The following is a 22,312-nucleotide window of genomic DNA, read 5'->3' on the forward strand; positions in this document are numbered from 1 at the left end:
AGACAAATTGCATTGACAAAAAACTAGTCCCTTATGACAAAACACATTTGGAGAAGAACATTCTAATCACTGTTTCACGTGTCCAGAGGAACTCAGGTGAGAAACACCAGTTACGACTCTGAAGAACAAACTCCCTGCCTAAGGCCTCAGAAAAGCGTGGATCTGGTGGCTGAACGAAGTCCCCAGGGCCGCAATTGTCCTCCCCGCCCAGGCGCCCTCACTCACAGGAGTCATTGACACACAGGTCTTCTCCTTTGCCACAGTACTGCTTGCCCTTGGTCCGCAGATTGGCCCTCACTGGGCTGTCGTCACTAGGCCTCAGGATAACACTGAAGATCTGCTTGCCAGTCCACAGGGTGACAGGCTGCAGGAGGACAGAAAACCAGACAATCACTTACATATGGTCACATAATTAACAGCAGATGGCCCAGGCCTGGTGCACAAGACTCCAGCCTGGCACCCTCCCCGCAGCACACACGCACTCACTGCAAACACAAAAGGACCCTTGGGCACACACGTACCTTTAATATTGTCGGGGGTGGGAGGCGGACTTTGATTTTCTCATCTTTGCCGACCAGTATGGAGGCAATGATCTGGCAAGCCTTGGCTCGGTCGAAGAAAGTGTCTTTGAGAGTAAGGAGGTAGGCACCTGCGAAGGTTAAGAACACCACCAAACTAAGGAAATGAATGAGAACATGAGGAAACCCAAGGTTTCTGTTCCAAAACGAAGGTGGACCACTAACGGGGCGAGCTACAACACACAGCTGCTCATGGAGCTCCCTCCGAGAGCCCAGGCTCCACAGCACAGCCTCTTTGTTGGACTCACTGCTATATCCCCAAACCAATGGCCACATTCGAGGTGAATACTAGGCCTACAAACGGCCAGTCCCTGGGAAGAGCTCAGCAGGAACTTGCTGAACCAATGAATAACCAGCCAATACAAGATATCCAATAGCTCATGCTCAAACTCGGTAAGCAAAAGGAATTAAGCACAGGCAATCAAACACCTTTTCTTTTTTTTTTTTTTTTTTTTTTTGACAGGCAGAGTGGACAGTGAGAGAGAGAGAAAGACAGAGAGAAAGGTCCTCCTTTGCCGTTGGTTCACCCTCCAATGGCCGCCGCGGCCAGCGCGCTGCGGCCGGCGCACCGCGCTGATCCAATGGCAGGAGCCAGGTGCTTCTCCTGGTCTCCCATGGGGTGCAGGGCCCAAGCACCTGGGCCATCCTCCACTGCACTCCCGAGCCACAGCAGAGAGCTGGCCTGGAAGAGGGGCAACCGGGACAGAATCCGGCGCCCCGACGGGGACTAGAACCCGGTGTGCCGGCGCCGCTAGGCGGAGGATTAGCCTAGTGAGCCGCGGCGCCGGCCTTAAACACCTTTTCAAGCCATCCCATGAATCACTGAATAAGAATCCCTGTGTTCCAGTCAGAAGTCTCCTTTTAAGTGAATTTCACAGACCCACCTGTTAGGAAATCCTGAATAGCAGCTATCAGGGGCTCACCATTCCTTGGGGTTACAAGATTTGCTTTAGTCTGAAGGAAAAATAATCACAGTAAGTTAGCTATTCTGAGATGCAGGGTGCAGTCCTACAACCTGCATCACAGTTTTTGAATTGTTATGAACAAAGAACAAGCAGCAGGAAGATGAAGCTGAGAATAGGAGCCAGGGTCTTAAATCCCAGCTGTGTCGCCACCTACCAGTTCCTTCAATGTCAAGGTGAGGGAAAAAAAAAAAAAAAAAAAAAAACCAGCAAGACTGACCTCAGAGGTTCCTACCAACACAAAAATGAAACATCTCATGTTGCTGTTCAAGAATTCTGTCAAGAGGGACCAGCACTGTGCCGCAGCAGGTAAAGCTGCCACCTACAGTGTTGGCATCCTGTTGGGCGCCGGTTTGAGTCTCGGCTGCTCCACTTCTGATCCAGCTCTCTGTTATGGCCTGGGAAAGCAGTAGATGACCCAAGTGCATGGGCCCCTGCAGCCACGTGGGTGCTCGAACCCCTACCACTTATCTAGACGACCCATATGGAGTTCATAGCTCCTAGCTTTGGCCTGGCTCAGTCCCAGCCACTGTGGCTATTTGAGGAGTGAGCCAGTGGTTGAAGGTCTGTCACTGGGTTTTTCAAATAAATAAATAAATATAATAAAACAAAGATGTCACTCGGGATACATGTATCCCTCATGAGAGTGCTTCTGTTCAAGTTCTGGCTCAATTTCTGATTTCAGCTTCTTGATGGGCACCCTGGGAGACAGAGTTAATGGTCCAAGTACTTGGGTCCCAGCCAACCACATGGGAGATGTGGACTGGGTTCTCAGCTCCTGGCAGTGGTTTTGCCCAGCCTTGGCTATTGTGAGCATTTGAGGAGTGAACCAACAGAGAGGTTTCTCTTTCAAAATAGGGAGAGGCAGGGCTGTCACTGTGGTATAGTTGGTTATAGGTATAGTTGGTATAGGTATGGTTAGGATGGGGCTTACAGTGCCGGCATCCTGGGTAGGTGCTGGTTGGAGTCCCAGCTGTTCCACTACTGACCCAGCTCCCTGCTAATGTGCCTGGGAAAGCAGCGGAGGATGGCCCAAGTCCCTGGGCCCATGCATGGGAGACCTGAAAGAAGATCCTAGCTTCAGTCTGGCCCAGCCCATCCATTGCAGCCATTTAAGTAGTGATCTAGCGGATGGAAGACCTTTCTCCCCCTCTGTAACCCTGCCTTCTAAATAAATAAATCTTTAAAAGGAAAGGGGGGGGGGGGCAGGCATTGTGGTGCAGTAGGTTGGGCCACCTGCATTCTATGTTGTAGTGCCTGGGATCAAGTCCTGCCTCAGCTTCTGATTCAGCTTCCTTCTTCTTCTTCTTTTTTTTTTTTTTTTTTGACAGGCAGAGTGGACAGTGAGAGAGAGAGAAAGGTCTTCCTTTGCCATTGGTTCACCCTCCAATGGCCGCTGCAGCCAGCGCGCTGCGCTGATCCGATGGCAGGAGCCAGGTACTTACCCTGGTCTCCCATGGGGTGCAGGGCCCAAGCACTTGGGCCATCCTCCACTGCACTCCCGGGCCACAGCAGAGAACTGGCCTGGAAGAGGGGCAACCGGGACAGAATCCGGTGCCCCAACCGGGACTAGAACCCGGTGTGCCGGCGCCGCTAGGCAGAGGATTAGCCTAGTGAGCCGCAGCGCCGGCCTTCAGCTTCCTTCTAATGTACTGGGGAGGCAGCAGATGATGGCCCAAGTGCTTGCTTTTCTGCCACCCATGTGGGAGACCTGGATGGAGTTACTGGCTCCTGGCTTTGGCCTAGCCCCTCCTATTGTGGGCATCGGGGTAATGACCAATGGACGGGAAATCTCTCTCTCTCTAAGATAAGTAATTCAGTTCTCTGAATGTGAGGACTGTGGTTTTATCTCTGATGTCACAATGATGGCAGAACCGCTGAAATTCTCAAGACATTGCATGCTATCAACAGCCAACAACCGAATTTTTACATTTAGGATGCACCACTGGGCAAAGTCAACGTATGTCAAGGGGCTCTGTGTCTCAGAGTACATTTGCTCTAATCTTGGCTTGGAGGCGCTCACGGACTCTTTCAGGTCTGCTGGGCTCTGATCCTCGGAAGCAAGTATGATACAGCCCACCTCTGAACACCACCCAGAGCAGGGATTCTGCAGCCAGGGTGGAGACAGCCGCTGAGCCCGAGGTGCCTCTATTCCACACTTGCAGGTTACTCCCTTCTGCCCTGAGCTAGAGTGGCATGTGATCTAGGGATAGGAGCAGAGATCCTATCCCCTGCGCGAGGCTGAGATCTGTGTACTCTGGGTAATCCAGGACCAAACCCAAGCTAGAACTGCTGGGTCAGAGAGAAACTTTCCTAAACTATGTGACATACACATTCAAAATGTTCAGAAGGCAGTTGTCCAGACAGCAACTAGTCCACCTCACTATCCTCTTTCACTGTTGTCATTTTTAACCCATGAAACATGCTGTTCTAACAAAATGTCCATGGCATGGCTGGTAGCACTGGTTGACTGTAAACTCATAGCTACATCCTCAACATGGCTTTTTGTTATAAAAATGTTAATTATAGGAAAAAAAAAAACCTAAAAGCATAGATTAAGTTAAAATTCCAAAACTATGCAGAGAATACAAAAAGCCTGAACCACTAGATTAGCAACATCACACCTGAAATGGTAAGTAAGGGGTGGTTTTGGAGGTGGGAACACTTACAACTGGACGACGACCAGTTCATGAGGAAGCTGAGATACTGAGAAAAATAAAGTTTAAAGGTGTAAACACTCAACAGCTGGGGCCCTTAAGTTTGGGAGGGCGGAGCCCTACCTGGCAAGTACTGCCCACAACTGGGCTCTGGCTGGTTCAGGGGAGAAGAGCACAAACGGGCCCAGAGCTGGAGCTCACTAGAAGCTCCCCAAGGGCAGGCACCTGAAGTCCTGTCGTCTATCATAGGCACTCCCTGACTGCTTGCAATGAAATGGTGGTAAAATGAGCAGGTTTGGCATGTCCTTAAGACAACTGGGAAGGAAGGCACTTTAGGGACGTTTCTATTCAGAATGTTCAGTGAAACGCACTGATGCTGAAACAACCTTCGGCTGATGGAAAATCTACTTACGTAGCACATTCTTCCTTCTCTGCGACACCCAATGCTCATACTGCCACACACTTGCCTTTTCATAGCCAGTCCTCATATCCTATTACGTATTTCCTCCCAGGAATCCGTATCCTAGATTAGAAAACCCCCTCTCCCCATAGTAAGCACCGTGACGGACACCACGTCACTTATATGCCATAACTTCCAAGGGAGGCTATTCAAAGGCTCCAAAGCAATCAATGGAAACAGATGAAATAACACAGGCAGTTAGTGGCATACGGCTGGGAATCCAGAGTGGCTTCCTGGCTCTGTTGGGGAGTGTTTTCAGATAGCACCTGCTCCCCTTCCGCTTCTTCCAGGAGCTGTGACCTAATAGCGGGGCCACAAAGCCCTACGCACCCCCATGAGAACGAGGGCCTCTGCTTTGGCCTCCTCCGTCTGAGGCAAGTGAAGATTCATCTCGTCGCCATCGAAGTCCGCGTTGTAAGGCGTGCAGACACACTCGTTGAACCTGAACGTCCGGTGGGGCTTGACCCTGGCCTGTGGAGAGCAGAGCAAAGCAAGGCAGGAAAAGGATTCAGGCATTTATCCAAAGGGCTCTCCATGTGAAATCAGCAGAAAATGGCCTGGAGAACAGGACACTTCACATTAAGGAAGCAAATGTCTAGTGTATTCTGTCAAGTGACAGAGATCATTTGTGGACTCATTCATGATGCTTTATACCATCATACAAAGCGGTGGATTTAACACTATCAGGCAAACACCAGCATGAGCCAACTTGAAGAGATCCTACTGTCCTTTTCCCCTGCACATCACAGTTTTGAGTATTAAGATGATTAACAGCAGCGACTGAGTAAAAAATGCTAAGGGACCGTTGCTGTGGCGTAGCAGGTAAAACCACCACCTGCAGTGCTGGCATCCCATATGGGTGCCAGTTGGTGTCCTGGCTGCTCCACTTCTGATCTAGCTCTCTGCTATGGCCTGGGAAAGCATAGAAGATGGCCTAAGTCCTTGGGCCCCTGCACCCACGTGGGAGACCCAGAAGAAGCTCCTGGCTCCTGGCTTCGGATCAGCCCAGCTCTGGCTGTTGCAGCCATTTGGGGAGTGAACCAGTAGATGGAAGACCTCTCCCTGTAACTCTGTGTTTCAAATAAATACAGAGAGAGGGAGAGAGGGAGGAAGGAGACAGAGAAAGAAAAAGAAAAGAAAGAAACTGCGGCTTCATTTTCCAGCTCCAAAGGAAGTAATGATCATAAATGAATGAAACTATCAGAAAAGAATGGTGAGGAACCTTGCAAGAGGCATCAACCGAAACATCAGCATCTGTAACCTTCTTGGCATAACTAAAGTGGACAACCAGACATGTGCACCCTCTGATACAACAAAAGGAAGCAGCTGACACCATCTGAGTTGTTTTTGCCAAAAAGTTGCACATAAATCTGGGTGCCCCTCAGTGCCAACTTCTAGCTAACAGGCATGAAAGGAAGAATGAAGGGCTGCTTAAGCCCTCACACACACAGATTGAGAACAAGACAACCTCCAAATGACCTGGCTTCTTCAACAATAATGCAGAAATTCAGAAAGAGGGGGGACCAGCATCGTAGTGTAGTAGGTTAAGTGTCCGCCTGCATCCCATCTGGGCGCCGGTTTGAATCCCAGTTGCTCCACTTCTGATGCAGCTGGGAAAGCAGCGGAACACAGCTCAAGTACATGGGCCTCTGCACCCATGTGGGCAACCAGGAAGAAGCTCCTGGCTCCAAGCTTTGGATCAGCCCACCTCTGGCCATTGTGGCCATTTGGGGAGTGAACCAGTGGATGAAAGACTTCTCTAACTCTGCATCTCAAATAAATAAATTTAAAAAAACATTCAGAAAGAGGGTTGAAGATCAGTGGAGATTTAAGGCACATAGCAGCTAAATGTAATGTGCACACAAATGTTTGCATCCCTAGTCAAAGAAATTAGCTGCAAAGACACTGCTGAGGGGCTGGTGTTGTGGTTCAGTGGGTTAAGCCACCGTCTGCAACGTTGGCATCCCATATAGGTACCAGTTCAAGTCCTAACTGCTCCACTGCCACTCCCTTCTAAGCTCCCTTCTAATGTGCCTGGGAGAGCAGTGGAAGATGGCATAAGTGCTTGGGCCCCTGAATCCAAGACCCAGATGAAGCTCCTGGCTTCTGGCTCCAAATGGCCACAGTGGCCCTCTGGGAAGTGAATGAGTAGATAGAAGTTCTCTCTCTCTCTCTCTCTCTCTCCCCCTAATTTTCTCTTTCAACTAAATAAATAAATCTTAAGAAAAAAAAAAGACACTTTTTAGACAGCTGGGGAAATCTGAATATGGACTGGTTACTACAGAACACCAAGAAGTGGCTATTTTTTTAGGTGTGATTATGGCACTGGTGTTAGCTAAGTTATTCATATGGCTACAAACTGAAGATACATGGAAAAAATACATTATTGAAAAAGAGACAAAAAGCTTGCAAATTCACTGTGTATAGACAATGGGAAAATATATGTTCATACCATTCTTTCTACTTTTGTGTGCATTTGAAGATTTCCAAAAAGCAATTTCTATAGTAAAATGTCCCAAAGTCACGCTCTAGATTCCCATAACCACAACCCCATAATCATTAACGATTTCTGCAATTTCTCTTGTTAACAGGCCAATGTGAACTACCCAAAAACTGAATCCAGAAAAAAATGACCATAAAGTGCCTGCTCACACACTACTTGCAAAGGCTGGCAGATTTAACAACTTTGCACAGAAGAGCATTTATGAATATTTAGCAAACTAAAATTGCCATCTCATTTCCATTTTCAATCTCTCGAAAAAGGAACCACTGCTGTTATAAAGCTAAATCACCAAAAAATATGGCTGAAGGACTTGGAGGACTACTGCAAAGAAAAGCCTTTGAAGCATTTCAGTTTCTTAGTTAATATGCAACTTTAAATCACAAGTCAATTTTCTGCCGGACCTATTTTTAACATAAATTTGTGCACACACATATGTATTACACATTTTTGTTTGCAAGTGAAATCAGGCTAGCCGCTTTCACACTGATTTTTAATTTGACCCTCTGTTTTTACTGTTGTGTGTGAGCGTGACATTATCAATATTAGAATTCCTAGAGGGCAGTTTGAAATTAAAAGTTTAAATCCAACTAAGAAGTGAGAGGAGGAGACCAAAAGCAGGGCAACTTTAACTAGAGGAGTCCAGAAACAAGCAGGAAGGCGGCCAGCAATTGCCGCTACACAGGGAGGGGCAGCAGGCGGTGCTCACCAGGTGCGCCATGATGCTCAGTTTGTGCAGGGAGGGCTGCCGGTTGAAGAGCACCACATCCCCGTCTATCAGGTGTCTCTCCACGACGTCCCCGTACTTGAGCTCCTGCGCCATCTTTTCACGATTCCCGTACTTCAGAAACCTGAAGGTGCAACAGCAAACACCATCACTGAGAACAAGGTCTCCTTAGCAGGTCCTCCCCTTCAGACCAGGGTTCAATCTCTAAAACGGCCATATCTTATAGATGCCGTTGTCTCTAAGACACTTCCACTTTTATTGTTAAAAATATTTATTTGAAAAGCAGAGTTAGAGAGAGAGAGAGAGAGAGAGACAAAGAGAGAGAGAGAGAAGGAGACCTTGTATTCACCGGTTCACTTCCCAGATGGCCACCAATGGCCATGGTCGGGCTGGGCCAAAGCCAGGGGTCAAGAGCTTCATCCAGGTCTTTCACGTGGGTGGCAGGGGCCCAAACACTTGAGCAATCTTCTGCCGTTTTTCCCAGGCCGCTAAGTGGGTGCTGGATTGGAAGTAGAGCAGCCAGGACATGAACCAGTGCCCATATGGGATGCTGACTCCCAAGCAGTTTTACCTGCTACATATCATCAGCTCTAGAGGTTTCCAATTTTTTTTTTTTTTTTTTTTTTTTGACAGGCAGAGTGGACAGTGAGAGAGAGAGACAGAGAGAAAGGTCTTCCTTTGCCGTTGGTTCACCCTCCAATGGCCGCCGCGTCCGGCGCACTGCGGCCGGCGCACCGCGACCGGCGCACCGCGCTGATCCGATGGCAGGAGCCAGGAGCCAGGTGCTTTTCCTGGTCTCCCATGGGGTGCAGGGCCCAAGTACTTGGGCCATCCTCCACTGCACTCCCTGGCCACAGCAGAGAGCTGGCCTGGAAGAGGGGCAACCGGGACAGAATCCGGCGCCCCAACCGGGACTAGAACCCGGTGTGCCGGCGCCGCTAGGCGGAGGATTAGCCTAGTGAGCCGCGGCGCCGGCTGAGGTTTCCAATTTTTAAAAAAGAATTCATTTACTTGAGAGGTAGAGAGACAGAGTGCCCCCACCCACTGGTTCATTTTCCAAATGCCTGTAACGGCTGGGGTTGGGCTGGGGCCGGGCTGGGGCCAAATCACGGAGCCAGAACTCAATCCAGGTGTGCCATGGGTGTCTATCAAGTTTCCAAAAGGGAAGGCTTCTGTCACCCTCTAAATTCCCATAACTAGATTGTATTTACTTGAGCTATCCCTTCTGGATATGCAGTAATAGCTTTTAAAAGCCTCAAACTCCTCAACTCAGTGACCCTAAGGTTTTAAGAACCTAGTCCAGGAAAATCAACTGGGAGTGGTATTTATCCTGGGGTGTGCATTATCAGGAAGGTGGAGTTGAAGTGGTTCTGGGACTGGAACCCAAGCATTCTCATTTGAGGTGCGGGCATCTGAACTGCTAGGATAAATGCCTCCTTTGTTTCTACTTTTAAATCATAACATTATTGTACTTGCCACCAAGAAAACTATTTGTCCACTCGTGACAGACCGATTGCAAGATGTATCCCAATTTGAGAACTACAATTTGCTGAACTACTGAAAACTCTCTCAGAAGCAGAAATACAGCAATAAACCAGCTCCCCCACAGGGCCCTGGTGGTCAGTCAGTTCAGCTCGCTACAAAACCCAGAGTGGGTGAAATGTGCATCTCTGGGCGAAGAGTACACTGGAGGACACCTGAGAGCCCAGGTGACGCAGAAAATGACCCACGGTTGTCTCAAGGTATTCTGACCATCTGCATGCAAAATAGTTCAGGCCCGGGTACAAAGGAGCACAGCGCAGGCACACGCCTTGGCTCACTGTCATTACGCATCTCTTCCTCTAGCCAAAATGCCACATGGCGCTCTGCACTGCGGTCTGTGGCAGAGCTGGCAATGGTGAGCCGCAGCGCGGGAAGGGGGTAAGAGGTGGCTGACGGGGAAGCTGTTACCTTTTCATGTGCATGTGCCTCTGCTGAATGAAGTTAGCTCCTGGGTGCACTTCAGGGCCATTTTGAACCAGTTTCCTCAAAAAATTGATGTTTGCTTTATTCACCTGCAGGACCAGAAGGAAAGAACGGTAAGATACTCAGGCTGGCAAGCCACACTGGGCTGCCTCTTAGTCTTGACTCCCAGGTGTGGAGTCTTAGAAGAGCGGCACCCTGGGGAGCCTGCTGCCCACAGCCTGGAGTGTGAGGAGAACAGGAATGCGGGATCAGCCTCATCTGTCATTTACTTGCTGGGGGATATGGCTAGGTTCTTTTCTTTTTTTTTTGCATGTAAGATTTTATTTATTTAAATGAAAGGCAAAGTTACAGAGGGGCAGAGGCAGAGACAGAGAGAAGTCCTCCATCCACGAGTTCACTCCCCAAATGACTGCAACAGTTGGAGGTAGGCCAATCCGAAGCCAGGAGCCACGAGCTTCTTCAGGGTCTCCCACGTGGACACCAGGGGCCCAGGGACTTGGGCCATCTTCCACTGCTTTCTCAGGCCATTAGCAGGGAGCTGGATTGGAAGTGGAGCAGCCAGGTCTTGAACCAGTGCTCATACGGGATGCCGGCACTGCAGGTGGCAATTTTATCTACTACACCACAGTGTCGACCCGTAAGTCCTTTTCTTTTCTTGCCTTTGTTTGTCCCCGTCCATAACAGAGTAGGATGCACTGATCTACATGGATGTTCTAGTATATTCTGTGGTCCTAGAAACAGGTAGCAACTTCATCTGAAATTACTTGCCAGGGCCTGCTAAGGTCTTACAGTTTAACAGCAGCACACAGCCCCTGACCTGCGCTGGCTGTGTGCTGCCATCTCTTGGGACAACAGTCTCAGGGAATTCCAATTCAGAGACAGAAACCTCAGGGTCACTAGGGAGTCAACTGAGGCTACCTGACAACCTCTACCAGATCCAGGCTAACTGTCAATCTCAGGGGAGAGCTAGTGTTACCTGGCCCCACAGTTTTCAAGGCCTCAACATAAATCCCTTCTGGGTATGCAGTAATAGCTTTTAAAAGCCTCAAACTCCTCGACTCAGTGACCCTAAGGTTTTAAGAACCTAGTCCAGGAAAATCAATTGGGAGTGGTATTTATCATTTACTTTCCTGGCTTCAGACTGGCCCACCTCTCACCATTGCAGCCATCTGGGGAGTGAACCAGTGGATGGAAGACCTCTCTCTCTGCCTCTCTATAACTCTGCCTTTCAAACAATAAATAATCTTTAAAAAATAATAAAATAAAAAGTATTCTAGATCCTAACTGTAAAGAAAAAAAATACAAAAAAGCTGTAGGACCAGGCATTGAAGCACAGTGAGTTAAGCTGCCACCTGCAATGCCAATGTTCCATTTGAGCACCGGTTCAAGTCCTGGCTGCTCCATTTCAGCTTCTTGACATTGGCCTGTCCTAGCCCTGGCATTGCAGCCATTTGGGGAAGTGAACTGTGGATGGAAGATCTCTTTCTCTCTCTGTAACTCTGCCTTCCAAATAAATATTAAACAAAAAAAAGGCCAGCATTGTGGTGTAGCTGGTAAAGCCACCGCCTAACATGCAGGCATCCCGGGTGCCAATTCAAGTACTGGCTGCTGCAATTCAGATCCAGCTGCTTGCTAATGCACCTGGGAAAGCCGAAGATGGCCCAAGTGCTTGGGTCCCTGAGCCCATGTGGGAGACCAGAAAAAAGCTCCTGACTTCTGGCTTCAGTCTGGCGCAGCCACTGTAGCCATTTGTAGAGTGAACCAGTAGATTGAACATACCTCTCTCTATAATTCTGCCTTTCAGATAAATAAAATAAATATTTAGGGGCTGGTGTTGTAACATAAAGCTGCTGCCTGCAACACTGGCTGGTTTGAGTCTCGGCTGCTCCATTTCTGATCTAGCTCCTTACTAATGTGCCTAAGAAAGCAGTGGAGAACGGTTCAAACTTGGGCCCCTGCCACCCATGTGGGAGACCAGAAAAAGCTCCTGGCTCCTGGCTTCAGAACGGCCCAGCTCCGGTTGTTGCAGCCATCTGGGGAGTGGACGGAAGATCTGTCTATTTCTCCCTCTCTCTGTTAACTCTCTCAAATAAATAAATGTTTTTTTTTTAAAAAAAAAAAAAAAAAGTTAAACACTGCTGCTTGGGACACCTGCACCTTGTGTCAGTGTCTGGGTTGGAGTCCCATCTCTACTTCCGATCCAGTTTCCTGCTAGCTTGCACCCTAGGAGGCAGCAGATGGCTCATGTGAGAACCAGATGGAGTTCCTGGCTCCTGGCTTTGGTCTGGTCCAACCCCAGCTGCCAGCTGTTGGGGGCATTTGGGGAGTAAACCAGTGGATGGAAAATTTCTCTCTCTCTCTCTCTCCAACTCTTTCAAATAAATCTTTAAAAATAAACAAACATCAAACTGTGGGTTGGGTTGGATACCGTGGCCCTTCCCCTGCATGCTACATGGAACATCAAAATAGAACATGAAAGATTGTATTTAGGGTCTGGTGCTATGGCGCAGCTGGTTAAAGCCCTGGCCTGAAGCTCCAGCATCCCATATGGGCGCCTGTCCTAGTCCCAGCTGCTCCTCTTGCAATCCAGCTCTCTGTTGTGGCCTGGGAAAGCAGCAGAGGATGGCCCAAGTCCTTGGGCCCCTGCACCCATGTGGGAAACCCGGAAGAGGCTCCTGGCTTTGGATCAGCGCAGCTCCAGCCATTGCAGCCATCTGGGGAGTGAACCAGCTGATTGAAGACCTCTCTCTGTAACTCTTTCAAAGAAATAAACTAAAAAAAAAAAAAAAAAAAAAAAGACCGTATTTAAACAGAGAACCAGGAAGCCAAATGGTCCTTACCTTCTCAGGAAAAGTTAGAATTTTGGCCACATGAACCGGGACAGCTACTTCATCAATCCGGAGGTTGGGGTCAGGTGAGATGACAGTTCTGCCAGAAAAATCCACTCTCTTTCCCGACAGATTGCCTCTGAACCGACCTAAACAGAGAGAGTATGTCATCATCAGTCCCCAGGGCATGCTGTGTGCAGCGGGAGTGCCATGAGCAGCAACACTGCAGGAGGCCCGTGACCTTCGACTGATGAACTAGACATGCGTGGGGTCTTCACAAAGCCCACAGCACGTGCATATGCATGGATTTCAGTGTTTTGTCCCCAAGTAACCTTATCTTTTAACTGCACTTTCCACATACTTTCTGAGGTGCCCTCAGCACACGTCACACAGGGCACCAAGGGCAGTGGGCTTATCTTCCAGACACTTCGTCAGCAACCTGCCTTGTTTGCCCTTGAGACGCTGCACGAAGCCTCTGGTCCACTTTTTGGGCGCCATGTTGAGGGGGATGCCTGAGAGCTCGCTGTTGATGTAGAGCGCACACTGCAGCTGCAGGAAGTCCCAGTCCTCCATGATCATCTGCGTCTTGGCGCCTGAGATCCGGTGCTAATATGGGCAGAAGGTGAACACAAACAGGCCTGTCAATCTCATCTTCCAGGACAGATTTACTGAAAACCTACAAGAAAACACGATGCACTGACCTTTTTAATGACGTCATTTAGAAAGATTATTTCTGTCAATTTCATCGTCAGATCATCTTCATTGGTGCCGGACTTCAGGTCACTCACGACAGAGGGTCTGATACACAGGGGAGGCACCAAGAGCCGGGTGAGGATCAAGTCAGAGGGCTTTCCAGCTTCTGGGTTCATGAGGAGGAGAGGGACATCTTCAGCCGGGATTCGTTTAAATAAGTTCAGAACTATTAAGGGATTCAAGTTTTCCTGTGCAAAGGGAGAAGGCAAGGTGGAGGCAGTATGTTAGCTTTGCACAGGGCGGCCAAGGTCTGACTTCTCCACACCCTCTCACCTACCTTCCACTTAAACTCAGCTGCGTATGTGATGCCAGATTTCTGTGATGACATGCTAGGCTGCAAGAGCCTGAACAATGTGAGGCCTTTTATTTAAGAGTTAAAGCCAGTGACTCCCTTGTCATATTTATTCCAAAGGGTACAATTTCAGAAGTGAACACAACAGCAGTGGGCGTCTGGACAAGCAGTTAAGTCACTGCTTGGGACCCTCACATCCCTTATGAATGCCTGGTTTGTGCCCCAGGCACTCTGCTTCTGATCCAGCTGCAATGTGCATCCCAGGACGCAGCAGGGGATGGATCAAGTACCTGGGTCCCTGCCACCCAGCTGTGGGAGACTGAGATGGAGCTTCAAGGTCCTGGTCTGCACCTGCTCCAGCTCTGGCTGCTGCAGGCATTTGGGGAGCCAGCTAAAGCTTTTTTTTTTTTTTTTTAATTTGACAGGCAGAGTTAGACAGTGAGAGACACAGAGAAAGGTCTTCCTTTTGTTGGTTCACTCCCCAAATGGCCGCAGGGCCAGAGCTATGCCAATCCAAAGCTAGGAGCCAGGTGCTCCCTCCTGGTTTCCCATGCAGGTGCAGAGGCCCAAGCACTTGGGCCATCCTCCACTGCCCTCTGGGGCACAGCAGAGAGCTGGATCGGAAGAGGAGCAACCGGGACTAGAACCTGGCACCCATATGTGATGCTGGCGGATTACCAAGTGAACCACGACGCTGGCCCCAAGCATCTCTTTCAAATACAAAGAAAATTTAAAAAAGAAGAAGAAAGAATACAAAGATTAAACTATGTTCAACAAAGCTGTTCTTAATAATGAATAGCTGGAAACAGCCAAATGGGTTACGGGCTAGATAAAATTTCACATGTGGAAAACTATGAAGACACCCAAAGAGACACACCAGAGAAATGTCACAACCGACATGGGAAGAGTCCATAAAATACTGCCCAATGAAACAGACATGTGAACAGTCTCCCTTCAGGGGAAACCCAGTGCTCTGCAGAGAAAAGGCATTGTTGACCATGTTGTTAAGAGCTGTCTGGAGGTGAGCAGAATTACCTTTCTCCTTTTCCACCCTGAAATTTACGTTCATCAACTTACATTGCCTTGGAGCAACATGTGCCATGCAGTTAGCAACTTATTCATAATGTGGCAACCACGCTAATTATTCCAGACCCACAGATCAATGGTAAGTGACTCAGCCTGAGTCTTACTGCTCTCATTAAGGTTTCTGGGAACCTAAGATCAGATGCCCGAGTGTATGCTGCAAGTAGGAGCTGCTTTGCACAATTTCCTAAGAACAAAGCTGAAAAGACACGTGATTAGCTATTGCGTGTAGGGCACTGCAATTAGAGAAAAGTAATAGAGGGCTGGCTCTGGGGGACTCCTGGGGGCAGCAGGGGAGGAGGAAGGAACTCAGCCAGAGAAGGTGTCTACCCAGGTTTTCAGCTGGGGCGGAATTCCCTGCCTCCACCTCGCTGCCTCCCAGCCAGGGGCACCTTACCACCACCTGCAGCGATCTGGCAGAAAACACCCATGTGTATGAGCGGAACTGCAGGAGTATGACAAAGGCCAGACCTCACCCGGAACAGTGCAGTGAGCACCAGGCAAGAGTTAGGAACGTCGGGGAACTGAAGGGGGTCAGAACACACGGCCGGTAGGAGTCTGGAAACCGCTTCCTAGCAAGAGCTTTCACTCCACGGTGCTGTGACCAAGTCCTGAGAGGCACACGCGCAGGCTGCTGGCTTGTGCTGCTACAGAGCAGCAAACGCAACAGTGAGTCTGAACTGAGGTGGGTCCCTCCAGGACCAAGCCCCTCAGGACTTGCAGACAAAACACCTGGCAGACCCACGGAGAGTCGGTGCTCCACTCGGGAGCAGGGGCAGGGAAGGTTCTCACGGCAAGGACAACGCTGCAGGGTCCTGGGCAGACAACTGCAAGTGGAAGGTGGAGGTGGGAGCAGAGTGAGTGCACGGGGAGCCTGCAGGTAAAGCCACAACCGAGAGTGTGCATCGTTCCTCACGCTCACTGACCAAGGCTGCCAGTGGCCCCTCAACCTTGCCCACAGCTTAGCTGCAGCTGCATCAGACAAATCCAATTCAATCAGGTCCATCAAGAGTTCATTCTTTTTCTTTCTTCCTTTTTTTTTTTTTTTTTTTTTTTTACAGGCAGAGTGGACAGTGAGAGAGAGAGAGACAGAGAGAAAGGTCTTCCTTTGCCGTTGGTTCACCCTCCAATGGCCGCCGCACCGCGCTGATCTGAAGGCAGGAGCCAGGTGCTTCTCCTGGTCTCCCATGGGGTGCAGGGCCCAAGCACTTGGGCCATCCTCCACTGCACTCCCTGGCCACAGCAGAGAGCTGGCCTGGAAGAGGGGCAACCGGGACAGAATCCGGCACCCCGTCCGGGACTAGAACCCGGTGTGCCAGCGCTGCAAGGCGGAGGATTAGCCTAGTGAGCCGAGGCGCCAGCCAAGTTCATGCTTTTTCCAGACTACATGTGTGGGCACCCACTCACCTCAGCCCTCCCCGCCTACCCCCCTCCCTGGGGGCTGCTCATCAAGTTACCCCTCATTCTTCCTGTGTGCCATTTCCTGTCCCTCACTATCCACGTGAGGAGCAGGACCTCTCTCAGTTTATGCCCTGACAGCTGTGATTTTAAAATCATTTATAATGGAGCCAGAGATGTGGCGCAGTAGAATAAGCCTCTGCCTGCAGCACCAGCATCCCATATGAGCACTGGTGTTCAAGTCCCAGCTGCTCCTCTTCCGATCCAGCTATCTGCTGATGGCCTGGGAAAGCAGTAGAAGACGGTCCAGGTGCTGGGGCCCCTGCACCCACTTGGGAGACCTGGAAGATGCTTGTGGCTCCTGGCTTCAGATTGGCCTAGCTCTGGCTGTTGCAGCCAATTGGGAAGTGAAGCAGTGGATGGGAGACCAACCTCTCTCTCTAACTCTGCCTCTCAAATAAATAAACCTTTAAAAAAATCATTTATAATAAAACCTAACACGTTATCTCATAAAATGTGAGTAGGGATAAGCAGTCGGCCTAGTGGTTACCACACCAGCTGAGGTGCCTTACTGGAGTGGCTGGCTTCAAATCCTGGCGCCACTCCACATTCCAGCTTCCTGCTGAGGAGCACCCGGGGGACAGCAGGTGATGCTTCAAGTCATAGGTTCCTGCCACCCACTTGGGAGACCTGGATTGTGTTCCCAACTCTTGGCTTCAGCCGGGCCCAACCCTGGCTGTTGTGGGCATGTGGGGAGTAAATCAGGGGTGGGAGCTCTTTATCTGTCTTAAATAAACTTTATAAACAAAAATAAGGGGAGGTCCCAGGCCAGGCCACTCTGTAGCTGGGGCCAGATAAAAGCCTAGGACAGTCACGTGCAGTACGCCTGGAGCGCTGTCTTGGTCTTTGGAAGCAGTTAGGCACAGCGGGGCAGGAGAGGGAGGGAGAGTACGTGAGTGTGTACCGTGTACGGGACGGGCATATGCTCACGGGCTCACCTGTGCCCTCCCCAGGAGCGGCTCCACTTCTCTGTTATGTTCAATGGCCGTTTCAAAAGACTGAAGGAAAGTGGAGACGATGGGGTCCACCACCTTCTTGTTGGTCTTGTATTTCTCGTGAATTATCTTCAGTAGTCCACATTTCTTCACAGTACCTGGAAAAGTGCATTTATCAGGTCCCCAGGGTGGCCTGAGATTAGTCTGGTCACTGAAATGACAGAAGCTGCTAGAGCCCTGGAAGCCCCACGAGAGCTGCACGCTCCGACAGGGCCCGCGGTGGCCAGGGCAGCAGGAGGCGGCACGGCGTGGCACGGGAGGGGGTCCCCGGGCCTCACCATTGACGGCGCCACAGTGATGGCAGGCATTCTTCTTGCGGCACTTCTCCGAGATCTTCTTCTTCAGCCCTCGCTTCTGCAGGTAGGTGAGGCCGGGCCTCTTGAGGTAATCCAGGAACTGCTTCTTCTCCTCCGGGGACAGCAGGATGTGGCAGCAGGTCTTGCAGATCATCTGAACAGGGAGCAGAGCAGAGCAAGGGTGAGAGAGGGAAGGTCTTCCCTTTGGAAGACGCCCTTCTCCGTGCTGCCCGGCGCCCTGAGCGATGCAGACAGGCACGGGGAAGCCCCTGTGAGAATGTCGGTAGCGTTCCTACCGAGCTGACATGGCCTGTGTTTTTCTCTTTAAGATTTACTTATTTATTTGAAAGGCAGAATGATGGGGGGTGGGGGATACCTCCCTTCTGCCAGTTCACTCCACAAATGCCTGCAACAGCCAGGGCCAGGCCAGGCTGAAGCCAGGAACTCTATCCAGTTCATGCACATGGGTGGCTGGAACGCAAGTACTTGGGCCATCACCTGCCACGCAGGTATATCAGCAGAAGCTGGACCAGAAATACGGAGTAGCTGGGACTTAATGTAGACACTCTGATATGGGATGTGAGTGCTCCAAGTGGCAGCTTAACCTGCTGCCCCATAATACTCACTCCGGTAGGATTTTTTTTTTTTAACTTTTTCGCACTACTCTGCGTTATTTGAATTACTAGCACCATTGTTATTTTTAAGGTATACAGCTAGCACTTTCTCAAAGGAAAAAAGAATTCTTAAGTAATATACCATAGTTCTAGATGAAAACATTACATATTTAGTATAAAATTTTACCTGGATGTATTCTCCACCACTCACAATTTCTAATCCTAACGTCCTTGACCACTCTAAAATTTGTTTTGTGATTTTTTAAAAAAGATTTATTTATTTATTTGAAAGAGTTACAGAGAGGCAGAGACAGAGGCTGGTTCACTCCCCAGATGGCCGCTACGGCCAGAGCTGTGCCAATCCGAGGCCAGGAGCCGGGAGCTTCTTCCGGCCCACATGGGTGCAGGGGCCTAAGGGCTTGGGCATCTTCTACTGCTTTCCCAGGCCATAGCAGAGAGCTGAATTTGAAGCGGAGCAGCCAGGAACTGAACCGGTGCCCAAATGGGATGCCAGCACTGCAGGCGGCAGCTTTACTTGCTACACCACAGCACTGGGCCAGTTAATCTAGAATGTATGCCTTGGAGAACACCTGTATGCTTACCTGTAAGATGCCTATGACGGCTCTGAAGTACCCCACGTGGAAACACGGCAACTCCAGGTCAATGTAGCCATAATGGCCCAGACAGTCGGCCAAGTTCTTCCCACAGGTTTCACAAGGACGGTCCTTCTCACTCGTACCCTTTGGAGAAAAGCACACGCAGTGACTAACAGAGACCACTGTGGGGCAGAGGACTCGGGCTCGGCCTGAGATGTGCAGGGGACGGGGAGATGGAGAGCAGGCCTCGCCCTCCCACCTGGCCCTCATCAGGGCCCAGGGCCTCACCATCCTGTGGTCCAGCACGCCATACAGCAGCGGGGCGTGGTTGTTGTCCTGACTGTACAGGTTCTTGCTCACAACCTGGATGTGCGCCTGCTGCCGCATCTCCTCGGGGGACTTCATTCCAAAACAGATGTGGCTTCTGGGACAGGAAGACACAGGGGAGCGCTAACACCTGTCCATGGCCCACCTGCCGGTGCTGCCCTCCCCCGCAGGCTGATCGGTTCAAACTGGCCCCGCTCCTCTCTCACAGCACCTCTCCACCCCACTGGAATCCAGTGTCTCCTGCCCCTGAAATTAGCAGGACTCACCTAGGTACTTCAACTCTCTGAAGCACCAGGAGTCCCTCCCCGCCTGCCCCAAACCCCAGTCCTTCCATCTCCCGCCTTGGGTGACGTCATACTCCGGAGATTTTCTTCCCCAGGCTGACTGCTCGCTCACTTTTTTTTTTTTTTAAGACTTATATATTTATTTGAAAGACAGAGTTACAGAGAGACAGAGCAAGAGATAGATAGGTCTCTCATCTGCTGGTTCACTCCCCAGTTGGCCGCAATGGCCAGAGCCGAGCCGAGCCGATCTGAAGCCAGGAGCCTCCTCCGGGTCTCCCACGTGGTGCAGGGGCCTAAGGAGTTGGGCCATCTTCCACTGCCTTCCCAGGCCACACACCCTCCTAAGTGTAGACACGCTGAGGCCTATCAAATATCTGTCTGCAGGTCAGCTGCTGCTGCTCTGCTGCACACTGGGAGACAGGACAGCTCCTGCTGGACAGCTCCACCTGGACATCTCACAGGCACTTCGGATCGGACGTATCTGAAACATACTTTCTCCCCTCTATCTGTCCATTCATCCTTCTAACAAAGCTTCGTCTCTGCTACATGGCAGGCTCGGGGCTGAGGACACAGATTAGACAAGACAGACAACAGGGAGCTCCCAGTGCAGGGTGGGAAAAACAGACGATGAACACGCAGACACATAACCGCAAGCAGGTGCAGAGAAGTAGGCTTATGTGACAGGGTGGAGGGACGTGGAGGCCACTACGCCATGCTGCATGGTCAGAAAGCCCCTCTGGTCACTTGCTTCTTCTCTGAGCTGCCCGCCTGCACTGCCACGTGTGTTCACTCGGTTAAACCGCGCTAGCGGGGCTGGCGTTGTGGTGTAGCGGGTGCAGCTGCTGCCTGCGATGTCGGCATCCCGTGTTGGCACTGGCTCGTGCCCAGCTCCCTGCTGATGGCCTGGAAAAGCTGCGGAAATGCTTGGGCCCTGCCACCCTCATGGGAGACCCAGAAGAAGCTCCTGGCTTTGGCCTGGTCCAGCCTCAGCCGTTGCTGTCATCTGGGGAGTGAACCAGTGGGTGGAAGGTATCTCTCTCTCTCTCTTTCTCCATTCCTTGCTGGAACTCTTTCACCCTGTAAGTGCCGGTCCGAGTCCTGACTGGCTATTCCGCTTCCCACTGAGGTGCAGGGTAGGCAGCAGAGGATGGCCCAAGGGCCTGGGCCCCCGCTTCTCGTCTGGGAGACCTGAATGGAGTTCCCGGCTCCTGCTTCAGTCTGGCGCAGACCCAGCTGTTGCCATCATCTGGGGAATGAACCAGCGAATGGAAGATCTCCCTCCCTCTCTTTCCTCCTGCTGTTTTCAATTAAGTAAATAAAAAAACCTAATAACAAAGTCTCTGTAAAAGTGACTTTTGGCGGCCTTACCATCAGGAGAAGACGACCCGGTGGACAAGCAACGTGGAGCCCAGGGAATGACTAGGGCCCGGCTCCACGCCGTGGCCTCCAAGGCTTCCCTAACCCTTCCAGGAGAATGCTGATCAAGATCTCTTGGCTTCCAAATGACTCCCCCGGTCAGCTCCAGGTGTCCTGTTTCCAGCCCCCCAGCCCCTGGGCTGCCCCCTGCCTGGGCCTGCGGCTTGCTCCCAGAGCCCTCCAGGCCCGTGCTTGGGGCTGCACTGGCCGCAGCCAACGCTGGCTTGTCCATTTCCTCCGGCGAGGCCAGGCAGTGCGGGGCCCAGCGCACGCTCGGCTCTGCAGCGTTATCTGCGGCGAGGACGATGCACTCGTATGTCTACCAGCAGCCTCTCCTCTGAGGCTGTCATGCCTCTGCCTTGGGGGGGCCGCTTTCGCCCTGGCAACCCCACCCCGGCCGCTCAGCAGACCCGATCCCGGGCACTGCCCTCGCGCCGGCTGCGCGAAGCCTCGCTGGAAACAGAACGGGGCCGCCGTACTGGCTCGGGAGAGCGGGCGCTTGGCCCCGGCCACTCTGCCCTCTCCGCCCCAGTCCAGGGGCCCTCAGGGGCCGTGACCCTCCGGCCGCTGCTCCCGAACCCGCCGTCGTACTCGTGGGCTTTGCTCCAGGCCCTCCCCTTCCCACTGCGCCTCACCGTGGAGACCCCCGACCTCTCTGCCCCTCACTTTTACGCCCTTTACCCGCTCTTGCTCCATCTTACATTTTCTTGGCCACGTCCGTCTCCCGGAACTGCTCCTTCACCATGGCGGCGGCTGCAGGGGAGCCCTCGCGGGGACTCGGGTTAGAGAAACAACGGCCCGAGGCCCCCCGCACCTCCCCGGGGTGCTGCTGGATTCGGGGCTACAGCATCCGCGGAACCCTGCCGGCCTCCGTAGAGCGTCCCACGCGCCTTCCTCTTCCGCTACTCGCTGGCACGGCTGTCTGTCAAGAGAGGCTTCCGACTCGCCGCTTCGTGGCTTCTCTCTGCAGCGCCACCCGGCGGCGCCTCCTGAGATTGCACCTGCTATGCCGGCATATGCGCTAACTCGCGTCCAGGCTGCTCCACTTCCGGCGGCCTGAGTACTTAGGCCGCCGGCCACTTACGTGGGGGATCAGGATGGAGTCCCTGGCTGCTGGCTACTGCCTGGCCTCGCGGTGACTGATGCGGTCATCTGGGGTGTGAGCCAGCGTGTGGAAGGTTCTCTGTGTCCCTGTTTTTGTGTGTCACTGCTTTTTCCAATAAATAAGTTAAAAGCCTAAAACAAAATTTGGTTTCTTTATTTGGGAAGACAGAGGAGAGAGATCTTCCATCCACTGTTTCACTCCCCAAATGGCTGCAACATCCAGGGTTGGCCCAGGCTGAAGCCAGGAGCCAAGAGCTCCATCCAGGTCTGCCATGTGGTTACAGCGGCCCCAGTACTTGGGCTGTGCTGCACCGCTTTCCCAGGTGCGTTAGCAGGGAGCTGGATCGGAAGTGGAGCAGCCGGGACTCCAACCGGCACCCATATGGGATGCTGGCACCCACCACACCACAGCCCCAG

At 51.4% G+C, this 22,312-nt stretch overlaps 1 protein-coding gene across 2 annotated transcripts in view; it reads right to left on the reverse strand.

Moving 5' to 3' along the window:
* The window catches only part of POLR3A (RNA polymerase III subunit A), a 49,854-nt gene extending 28,159 nt beyond the window's left edge, over positions 1–21,695 (reverse strand). The window contains exons 1-14 of one of the 2 annotated variants that reach the window (XM_008269916.4): positions 21,493–21,695; positions 19,053–19,188; positions 18,771–18,908; positions 17,537–17,708; positions 17,202–17,356; positions 13,379–13,618; positions 13,121–13,283; positions 12,690–12,826; positions 9,835–9,938; positions 7,867–8,008; positions 4,988–5,128; positions 1,463–1,532; positions 522–649; positions 226–364 (exon numbers count right to left, since the gene is read on the reverse strand). In XM_008269916.4, coding sequence (XP_008268138.1) covers positions 226–364; positions 522–649; positions 1,463–1,532; positions 4,988–5,128; positions 7,867–8,008; positions 9,835–9,938; positions 12,690–12,826; positions 13,121–13,283; positions 13,379–13,618; positions 17,202–17,356; positions 17,537–17,708; positions 18,771–18,908; positions 19,053–19,188; positions 21,493–21,536 — 1,909 coding nt within the window. In that variant the 5' untranslated portion in view covers positions 21,537–21,695. The remainder of the gene's footprint in view (positions 1–225; positions 365–521; positions 650–1,462; positions 1,533–4,987; positions 5,129–7,866; positions 8,009–9,834; positions 9,939–12,689; positions 12,827–13,120; positions 13,284–13,378; positions 13,619–17,201; positions 17,357–17,536; positions 17,709–18,770; positions 18,909–19,052; positions 19,189–21,492) is intronic. The other variant, XM_002718399.5, reaches the window with a different exon arrangement.
* Between the last annotated feature and the right edge of the window lie 617 nt (positions 21,696–22,312).

This window comes from Oryctolagus cuniculus, chromosome 15 (genome assembly GCF_964237555.1).
Source record: "Oryctolagus cuniculus chromosome 15, mOryCun1.1, whole genome shotgun sequence".
In the NCBI taxonomy this organism is placed as follows: Eukaryota; Metazoa; Chordata; class Mammalia; order Lagomorpha; family Leporidae; genus Oryctolagus; species Oryctolagus cuniculus.